Source organism: Triticum urartu, chromosome 3A (genome assembly GCF_056163025.1).
Source record: "Triticum urartu cultivar PI428250 chromosome 3A, HENAU_Tu73, whole genome shotgun sequence".
Lineage (NCBI taxonomy): Eukaryota > Viridiplantae > Streptophyta > Magnoliopsida > Poales > Poaceae > Triticum > Triticum urartu.
This window is the reverse complement of record NC_141875.1, coordinates 605,025,298-605,036,010: the sequence shown is the minus strand read 5'-3', so window position 1 is coordinate 605,036,010 and position 10,713 is coordinate 605,025,298. Positions and strand designations below refer to the sequence as shown.

General features: G+C 49.9%; 1 protein-coding gene across 2 annotated transcripts; it reads right to left on the bottom strand.

Annotated features, from left to right (window-relative positions):
- Positions 1–1,694: 1,694 nt before the first annotated feature.
- Positions 1,695–4,606, bottom strand: LOC125545351 (glucan endo-1,3-beta-glucosidase 14). Of its 2 annotated transcripts, none has more exons than XM_048709268.2 (2): positions 4,449–4,606; positions 1,695–2,991 (listed from the first exon to the last, which is right to left on the bottom strand). In XM_048709268.2, the coding sequence occupies exons 1-2, from the start codon at positions 4,501–4,503 to the stop codon at positions 1,826–1,828; spliced, it is 1,221 nt and encodes a 406-aa protein (XP_048565225.2). In that variant the 5' UTR covers positions 4,504–4,606; the 3' UTR covers positions 1,695–1,825. The 2 variants fall into 2 exon arrangements, with proteins under 2 accessions (XP_048565225.2, XP_048565224.1); XM_048709267.2 differs by lacking the exon at positions 4,449–4,606 and adding an exon at positions 3,836–4,441.
- Between the last annotated feature and the right edge of the window lie 6,107 nt (positions 4,607–10,713).

Here is a 10,713-nt window from a genome sequence, read left to right as displayed (position 1 = left end):
GAAATAACAACACAAACTAGCTCCATCCTCCACAGTCAGTGCAACTACAGTACAGCTCTGGATATCCACTCAGAACCAGAAATTCTCTATGGCCTGTGCCATAGAGAAAGGAGTACATCGAGCGCAAAACTCGACTGAACCGTCCGTTTTCTTCAGAAACACAGGTTCAGAAGCACACAGCACGATTATCATATCACCGCAAAAGCAACGTGGCCTATTATCTGCGTCAAGCTACACAGTGCACACCCCAATAAAAAAAGGCACTTGCATGTGAACGACAAAATAGGCGAAGATATACCGCTACAGCCTACAGCTACAGGGACAGGCATATATGGGTGGGCAGCACCTACACCTCCTTCTTTTTCAGAAAGATAACTGCACACTGTGATTCCGGGAATAAAGCCTCCCCCACAGACTCGCACACTCCTTACATTACACACACGGAGGCTGAAGCAGTCAGTACCGACTTGAGAACTAGAAAAAGATATCCGGCAAAAGGGCTAGATATTCCACAGGCCACCACGTTCGCATGATCAGCATCAGCAACGAGCCATGGATGACACGAGATCTCGAACGGTCCAACAGGAGTCGGTTGGCTCTGAGCTCTCAAATGGACGTCCCTGGCTACACTGCATGACATGAGCACCGGGTAGTGAGCGGCCAGACGAGGACGATCCCTTCCCTCTCTCCATCTGAACCGTCTCTCGTCTCCATCGTTGGCCTCTTGCATGGGGGTGACGCGACGCCAGCGCCGCGACGCCTCTGGACCGATCGGGGTGGAGTGCGCGGTGGTTCGGGCGGAGCCGTCGGCGAAATCTCTCGGTGTGCTGGTTAGCTAGGATCGTAGCGCATGCGCGGCGCATAATTGCGCGCGTACCGGTGGTCAGACCCATCAAGCCAGCGATGGGTCTCAACAAACAAACAGGGAGGGAGCCAGCGGTCCCTGTAGCCGAGCACGCCGCTCAACAGGATGGATCATTCCACATGCACGGGCACATGGCGCACCGCAGGCTCGGGCCGTCTTGCGTTGCGTGACCTGTTACCTAACCTGACATGGGCGCAACACGCCCCGAACCCGCCGCTGCTGTGCTGGGGTCTTCGTCCGGCCACTTTCTCGCCACGATTTGGCACCAAGCTTAGACTACCGTGTCAGCGGCACGAGCCTGAGGACGAGGTGAGCTAGTGAGTTTATGTACCTCTTTGTCAGGGAAAATAAGTCTATCGTTTTCCTGAGTCTGATGATGAGCTAGTGGCCAAGACAACTCAAGGCTCTTCGCTGGACGATGCGTTAGCCGGAAGGGAGCCCCAATCATTCGTGCGGCGGCGGCGGTGGTGGTGGTACGTGTGGAGGAAGCTGGGAGGAATAATAATGCGGCGAGCATGACACCCACCGCCGCCGCTAACGTTATCTGCAAGCCACACCGGAGAAAAAGCCCAAGGTTAGGCGTGCGAGTTCATTCAGATTAGCACGAGCTCGTGCTGTTCAGCGACACCGGAGACCTCGACGTTGAATCGCTTTGCCACTTTGACGCTTGACATTCCCTGACACGATTTCTTTCTTTCCCGCCTAAGTGCTAGCATGTTTCTCCAGTCAAACACTCCAGGAATTTCCCGCGCTTTCTGCGATGCCCCGCCCGTCCGTCCATCGCCGTCCCTTTGGGTGCCTTTTGCTCTCGGGATCATTGGGGCGGGAATAATCAGAGAAAGGAGAAACTTTCGCCGTCGTGCCGAATTTCAGAATCTCGGCCAGCCCCATAACCGATTTACAACATGTTCTCCGTATACAATGAATGGTGATGAATCGCTACTAGTTTAGTTTAATCAATCAGCATGCCAACAATGCTGACAGCACGGGCAATACCAGCAGTGGCGTCAAAGAAGATAATCTTCTCCTTACGCCCAATCTGGACGCGGCCGAGAACATGGACTGCGACGAGTACGGGTCGAACCTCCCCACCGACGACCCCCCGCCGGATCCGTCGCCGGAGCCCGAGCCGGAGCCGGCGGTGCCGGCGTTGATCGCGTACACCGGCGAGCCGTTGGGGTAGAACAGCCCGTAGTTTCTCTCTGATGCCGGCCCGGGCTTCATGTTCTCGTTGAAGAGCGCGAACACGAACACGTCGATGGGCACGCTGGGCTTGAGCGGCGTGCCCTGGCCCATGGCGATCCGCTGCATGAGGTTGCCGTTGTACGCCGCCGCGTTCTGCGCGGTGGCGCCCACCTCGTCCTCGTCCCCCTTGGACGGCCACCCCGTCTCCGACACCCGCACGCCGATGTCCGTGTGCCCCATGGCCTTCATGGCCGCGTACACGGCGTCGATCTGCGCGTACAGCATGTTGTCGTACACCAGGCCGCCGTCCCGCACGCCAGCGTTGGGCTGGAACAGCACGTACGGCAGCGACACGCTCCCCGGGCTCCCCTTGTAGGCGAAGAAGGGGTAGGCGTTGATGAGGAACGGCGAGCCCGTCTTGCTGTGGAAGTCGAGCAGCGGCCTCACGTACTGCGCCACGCCCTCCTGGAACGCGCCGGACGACGGCGGGAAGCTGCTGCCGAGCACGTTCACCGAGTGCGCCGACGAGACCGTGACCCGGCCGCTGAGCCCGAGCGCGGCGAGCGCGTCGTAGACGGCCTGCATGGCGGGGACGAGGCTGGCGGCCATGGCGGTGTCGTTGTTGCCCAGCACCTCGTTGCCGACGATGATGCCGGTGATGCGGGTGGCCGGGATGAAGGGCTGCACGTGCTGCGCCACCCACTGCCGCGCCGCGCCGGGGCTGGCCGCCATGGTCTGCAGGTTCTCGTTGCCCACCGAGATGATGAACTCCACGCCCGTGTTGGCGAACGCCGTCAGCACCTTGGGGTCCGCGTCGTAGAGCTTCACCCGGTTCACGTTCATGGACCGGAGCAGGCCGGACACCTGCGTCGGGTCCGGCAGGTTGTTGGCGATCTGCCCGTAGTTGATGCCGAACTTTTGCTGCGCCGACACTGTGCCCACTGCAGAAAGGCACGGCGAGGTTAGCAGTGCGAGGAGCAATCAACCCCCATCGTTTCAAAAATATCTTCTTTGAAAAGAAAAATAAAACATTTTTGAAATCGAATTTTCACTTTTCAGATATAGCCACCGAATGCTTTAGGTCGGCGGTCTCTTTCACGATCAACTTGCAGAAAAATAATGGGTCGAAAATAGACAGCCTACTACACTCCAACTGATATCCAGCTGATGATGCATGCGGTTGCGGTCAGGTGAGATCGACATACTGGTAGCAGAGAAGAAGGGTGAATTCGCAAGTGTATTGGCTTCAGACTTTCAGTGTGCGCAAAGAAAAAGTGCGTTGGTTCGAGCTATGAATAAATAAGTCTTGCGATGACGCGGGAAACTTCAAGTTGTAGTCACATGCGCGCGCATCAATCAAAGCTGACAAAGCGAGGCGGCTAAATTAACTCTTACGACAATGACGAGCTACAGTTATTGGGAGAGCAATTCTAAGGCAGGCTCCCTGGATCTGAGATCTCCATGCTCTCTGCTTCATAGTAGCTTGAGAGTAGCTCTCATGCTTCTTTCCATGTACGGGAACTGCAGAGCCCCGGAATTGTAGCGAAAACAGCCTTGAAACTCCTGGAAACGGCACCACGGACTGGAGCACCGAGCACGAACGGCACATCGTGTGTGGAATTCGTCGGGCAAGCCTTGGAGATGGCAGAAGCGCGGAGAGAATAAGAGAGCGCTCCACTAGGTTGATCGACAACAATGGCGACGTCGGCAGAGGCTGGAGGCGGAGATGCAGCAGAAGCAAGAAGAAAAGCTCGGGAGATGAAGGAAGCAGAGCAGAGGGCGCACCTGAGAAGAGCAAGAGCAGGAGGATGCAGGGCAGGAGCGACGATGAGGCTCGGTGCTCCATTGGCGTCTCTTTCTCTCGTCTGCTCTCGCCCTTGGCCGATATATGATGTCTGGGGGAGGGTCCGGAGCGGTTACGTCCGTGTTAAAGTAGAGCGGCTCCTTCATTCGGGATCGACCCCTCGCCTTCCCAAGTTAGTTTTTATAGGAGTGCCAAGTACTACCACCGGAGACCGTGTCCAGCCACAGACACCAATGTGTTGAGAGAAGGTAAACTAATGAAATATCTGGGCGGAAGTCGGCGCCCGCTGGCCTACAGCAGAGTCCAGCCCTCGCGCGCCGCTTGGGCACGTGCGCGGCCTCTACTTCACGCAGGCGCTCTTTGAAACGGCACTACGGATTGGGAGCTGGAAGACGAGCAACAACAACAACGCGTGCTGAATTCTGCCGCGGCGACGGACGGAGGCGGAGAGAGTAAGCAGAGCTTCTCACCCGGCTGATCGACGGCAATGGCGGCGTCCGCGGAGGGCAGACGCAGAGCGGCGCCAGAAAGAAGAGAAGAAACTCTTACATAGCAGAACGAAGCGAGGAGGAGGAAGCAGGGCAGAGCACACACCTGAGAAGAGCGAGAGCAGCAGGAGGCCGAGCATGAGCATTGTTGGTCGAGTCATCGTCCGCGGCGCCTTCCCTCTCCTCTCTGCTCTCTGTCTGTGCGTCCTCGGTTCAAGTACAGCGGCTCCTTCCTTATGAGCGCTTCCCGACTTTGCAGTTTTTATAGGAGCCGGGGCACCAACATCAACATGGCAGACAAGATAGACTAAAGAAATATCTTCTCAGGCGGAAGTCGGCGGCCAGGGTCCAGACCTCCACACACGGCACACCGGCACACGGTCGCACCGCTACGGCACGTGTGCGACTTCTCAGTCACGCTTCGTGCACCTCCACACCTTGTTGGCCGTTGCGCCCGCCCGGTCGTGCCCGCGCCCAGGCAATGCGATTCCGAACGAACCTGGACTATGCGGCGGTCGAACGGGCCGATCAATCATCCGTGACATGATTGCACCGCGGGTCGCCGTCCCCTGCGTCATACGTCTCGTCTCGAGCGTTTTGTTTTTTTGTGTGCACCTCCGTCCGGGTGAAAATAATCAGTCAGAATAGACGACGAGGAGCCCGAAACCTGCACTCTGTCGTCGAACTGACCCGTTGAGTGTGCGCAAGCAGCGGTCAAGCGTCCCGCATTGTCTAGTCTGATGCGAGGAGGGGGTGCATGAGTTGGGTTTCAACTCCTCACTCTCGCCAGCAATGATTTTGTGTTGTTTGTTTGTTTGTTTGTTTGCGATCGATGGATGTGTCATGCATACAGATACAGAGGACGGTGAATGTGAATGCCCGGTTGCCTCTCTCTTTTTATGTACAGCTAGCTAGGTTTGTCCTTTCGGACGCGTGAAAACTCACTCCGCACTAGTAATGGGTTTTCATCTCTCGGAAAGAAGATACAGAGCGCATATACTGTTGTGCATATCGGCTCTCCAACTTGTCACTTCCAATGTGGGGACAAAGGCTCGATGCAGTTTCTTGTGCCAGGTTGCGGCTGTGGTTGATCACACGACAAAAAAAAAAGAAGGGAATGCCGACCGTTCTAGGCACGGCTAGCTGTTGCCGCCTAGGCGTGGTGCCATTTCAGGCAAGTTCTGAGTATATTTTGTGTTTTTCACACTATGCCAGCCAGCACGGCAGCACCTAGGAGGGCAGGAACCGCCAGTAGTAGCATGTTCGGTGTGGTCGGTGGCAATGGCATGGGCCACGCGGTGTGGCGTTTTGCTTGTGCTTCTCGCCCGCTCGCTCGCTCCTCGAGATCGGGACTAAGGAACAGTTGCCGACCTCCAAAACTTGGGTTTGCGCGCGCAGGTCCAGCGACGGCCAGCTGTAGCGGTTCATACTTTTTTTAGTATCAGTATACGTTAGTCTGGTTCCGTCCCGTGTCAGAATTCATGTCCTCGCGCGCAGGTTCGCTCCGTGACCTTGCGTTTGGTAGTCGGCCCGACCCTCAGCCTCATTCATTCACACATATACTCCTACTAACCGGTATGGAACCCAAGATAATATTCTAAACATTTTGCAGCTGCGTGTTGCGGCTCGCACCGTCATCATACAAAAATACACCCTTCATATCCAGATTTGGACTTTCCTACATATATTAACAACAACTATATCTGACATCTTTTCTTCTCCTTTTTCTTTCTCATCACTCATCAGTCTGTTACGTGCATCTCTTGTTTTCCTCGTTCAGTCTTGGGTCCTTGCGTACCTTTTTTTCGCAAAAAGAAAGCGTTCGCCCTTTTTCGTGTTTTTTTTATAGAAAAGATAATGTTATGCGCCTTGTACACGATTTGTCCGTTTTGCTGACGTACCGGTGCCAGATGATACGTCTCCTGCGCATACGAGACAGCGTTAACATCTGACAGCCGACGAAAGCCGCGTCTCTCAAACGGGGAAAGATGCATCGCGTTTCGTTTCTGCCGAGAGAGGTCCAAGCACGATCTAAGCACCGCTCGAAAGCTCAAGAAAGATGAGTGGATCAAAGCTCATTGCAGTGTGGATTAAGTCACTAATACAACAAACCAAAAAGTACTGCCGGCAACCTACCACCAACGACCGATGTGCACTGGTTACTTCAGAACCACGGGGCCAACAGCCCAGCATCAGCTGAAACCGGCAGAGGATTAGGCGCCCGACAGTCAAACGGATAAGATCAGGGGAGGAATTCCGCGCATCCCGAAAATGACCGGAGTATTAATGCGGGGTGCAAGAACCAAGGATCACCGGCGGCGTCAAACTCCAGGGCTGGTGGAAGTGGAACGGGAAAAGGGAACGGCGAGCGCCGCCGCGCCGCACGTGCGCCATTACGCCGCCACGGCGGAGCGGGGCCCCGGCCGACTAGACGCTGACCGGCCGTTCAACGCCTCCACGTCGTCCCCGTCATCCGAGAGCTGCTGTCTGTGCCTGTCTGGCTCATGGGTCCCGGTTTAGCAGCCGGGACCGACGCCGACGCCGGCGGCGGCGGCGGCTTCGGATCCCCACCGCTGCGGCCCGCGGGGAAGGTTCACTCGGGTAATGGCTGATTAACGAACACGATTAATGCGTGCATGAACTTGGCTTTCACCGTCTGTCTCAGCTGGTTCGTGCGGTGAGGTGCGGTGCGGCTTCACCTTCCCTACGTGGTGTAGAGCTGTTGACTTGCATGGCATGCGGCATACGCGGTGACAGTCGGCTGCCTCCGTCGGCCGGAATTTGGAGGATATCAACATCGTCCTGACTAGGGAGAGGGTAGATTTGTTTGATCACTCTGCCCTGTTTATCAACGTGGGCCACGGGATGCGCCTAGTGGTTTTGGGTCAATCATGTCTTAGTATCATCCCTCAATCGTGTTAGAGTTAGGCAATATCTTATGTAGCCCGACAATAATAGCTGAGGGGACAAACAGTTGGGTAGGAAGACTGTGATGCAGGAGATATTACTTCCTTCGTTTCAAAATATAGTGCTTCCTTTATTTCGGTGCTTTAACTTTGACCATATATTTAACCAATGAGACCCACTGCGGCGGGAGCAAAATTTATACCAGTGAATTCGTATTTAAATGAAGTGTTCGATTATATAATTTTTTTCTCCCGTCACAGTCGGTCTCGTTGGTTAAATTTATGATCAAAGTTAGAACTCAAGAAACGCGGGCGCATTATATTTTGGAATGGAGGGAGTAGTTGTTGAAGAGCGCTCAATTTTAGTATAGAGACTCCAAGAGCAGGTAGTAGGGTACATGGAAGAAGAGCGGGGAACGGGTCCTCTAATAGCATATGTAGGATAGTCCTTATATCGCGGACCCTTATAGCACGTTTACAGTTTGCGAAGAACGTGTTTTGCAAGCTCGTGCGGCTCTTTTACAGTTTCGCTATGCGATGTCTGTTCGGCCGCAGCCCGCGCGAGCCCCCAAAACACGTGGTTTCTTCTTAATTAGACTCATATTTCACATATTACACACAATTATGAATTCAAATAACATAAAATGTGAATATTATGAATTCAAATAACATAAAATGTGAACATTATGAATTCAAATAACATAAAATGTGAACATTATGAATTCAAATTACAACAATTATTCAAATCACCAAATTAAACTAATAATTTAATACAACAATTGTCCCGAATACAACAAATGATACCGATGATACATGAATTAAATGAAATGATTGTAAAATTGGTCGGTATCTTTGCCAATGGTGCTCAATGTCTTTGGCCCTGCCTTTTTCAACGGTGTTCAATGAGATCCTCCTAAAGCTGACGGTGGGTGTTTGTATCTTCAATCTGCCGGTATGTCTGAAGGAATGCTTGTATGTGGTCACGATCTTTAGTTGGCTTCACACGGCTACCGACATCGTCTTAAGAAGAACTCCAAGTTCATGTCCCTCTCAACTTTGATGACATGTTGTGAAGAATCACACAACATGTCATGATGTTGTTCATGGTTTGCTTGTCCAAAAAACGAGCAGGATCACGAACAATAGCAAATATAGATTACAAAACCACGAAGGCTCTTTCAATATCTTTTCGGGTAGCTTCTTGTACCTTTGCAAATTCAATATGCTTTCTAATCTTGGGCTTTTTGATGCTTTTGACAAATGTACACCAAGAAGGATAAATATCATCTGTAAGATAGTATCCCTTTGTGTACTCATGTCCATTCACCATGAAGTTGCAAGTAGTAGCATCACCACTAGCAAGTCTAGCAAACAAATGAAACCTTTGCAACACATTGATATCGTTGAGAGTACCCGACATATCAAAAAATTAATGACAAATCCATAAATCCTCGGATGCTACAGCCTCTAGCACAATTGTTGCATCACGAGACTTGCCACAATATTGCCCGTGCCATGCCTCCGGGCAGTTTTTTCAAGTGCAATGCATGCAATCAACGCTTTCTAGCATGCTAGGCCAACCTCGCTTCTCATTTGCTGCCATCAACTTTTTAGTGTCTTCCTCGTTGGGTGCATGAAGATAGACATGACCAAAGATGTGGATGGTCACTTTGACGAACCTACGCACTGACTCAATTGTAGTATCGGCGCCAATGCGAAGATACTCGTCGATATAGTCAGCCGAAATGCCATATGCAATCACCCGCATAGCTACGGAGATTTTTTTGATATGTGCCAAAACCCAACAAGCCCGCGATATTTCTTCTTTTGAGTAAAAAACCCGATAATTGGCCTCGCAAGCTTGCACAAATTTTATGAAGAGGGATCGGCTCATTCGGTCCTTCTCTGGAAGAGGTGCGGCGGATAGGCATGATTGTCCGCGAAGTGATCAAAATAAATGAAGTAATGTATGGCTGCCTGCGTACAGGCGCCGGTAGTGGCCCGGCCTAGTAGGGCGTGGCCCGTGTCGCTGACGTCTTGCTGATGCCACATGTTTTTTTTTTCTTATTTTCTATTTTACTTTTATTTATGTTTCAAATTAATTGCATATATTTCAAAGACTTAAATTTACTTAGAACATTTAAAAACACGAATTTGAAAAAAGTTGCTACATTGTGTTAAAAAATTCTTAGCGTAGTTTTAAAAATGTTGATAATTTTCAAAAGAAAACATGACAATGAAACTACATTCCCACATTTCTAAAAAATATATGTGATCTTTAAAAAAATGTGTATACAATGTAAAACAAATGTTGCGTAATGTAAAAAATGTTTTGGGCCATTAAAAAATTGTATGAAAAAATGTATGTGATTCTAAAATAAATGTGTATACAAGTAAAAAAATGTTTTGTAATGTCAATTTTTTCAGGCCATTAAAAATATTGCACATCCCATTTGATGGAAATATTCCTGAGGTTCAACATATGTAAACAAAATGTTCGTGTAGGTTAGAAGAAGTTTATTTCCATTAAAGAAATGTATCATGATGTAAAGAAATATTCATGTGTTGCCAATTTTTTGAATAAAGTTTATACAATGTAAATAAAATGCGCATGTACTTTAGAAAAATCTTTATGTTTATTTAAAAAACGACAATGTGTATTTAGAAAAAAATACCATGTATTAAAAAAGAGTTCAAAACATGCATTTTAAAAAAATACATCATGTATATGAAAAATGTGCACCATATAGACAAATGTATCACATGTCCTAAACATGTACCTTGTATACTAAGAAAAAATAAAAATGACTAAAAAACAGATAAAAACCGAGAAAGGAACAAAATAAAACCAAAGAAAACAAAAAAATAACAAGGAAAACTAAAGTGTAGCAAAGAAAGAAAGCAAAATGGCAAGAAAGCCAATGAGAAGGCACGTAAACCGAAGTAAAATAAAAAGCAAAATCCAAGAAAACCAGAGAAAAAAGAAAATAAATGAAGAAAACTGGAGCGAGCAGACGCTACATCGATTGCTACGAGTTGGCACGACGCGAATCTACGCGCGCTAAAATGGACCAGTCTGCTACTGTCTCCTGTAGGAGATTCCTATTAGGAATCACTATGGGCGACATATAGCCCTGCGTTCAAAAGCGTGGATATTATCAATGGCAGAGGTTAGTGAAAGCCAGTTTAATATATAACACATTCCCTTTGGATGTAACCGACTAGGTTGTAAACCTACAGCCCCGATGGGGGTAGGGCTCATAGACAACACAGTAGATTATCTGTATTTTGTACTCGATCCCAATTTAATACAATTACATGTTGGAGAACGCAGTAATTTTAAAAAAAATTCTACGCACACGCAAGATCTAACATGGTGATGCATAGCAACGAGAGGAAAAGAGTATTGTCCAAGTATCCTCGTATACTGTAAGCGGAAGCGTTATGACAACGCGGTTGATGTAG

Excerpts from the sequence above, each read along its gene's own strand:
- LOC125545351 (XM_048709267.2), bottom strand. The coding sequence starts at position 3,896 with ATGGAGCACCGAGCCTCATCGTCGCTCCTGCCCTGCATCCTCCTGCTC. Across the intron at positions 2,992-3,835 it reads CCTGCTCTTGCTCTTCTCAG|TGGGCACAGTGTCGGCGCAG; the intron begins GTGCGCCCTCTG and ends GCCTTTCTGCAG.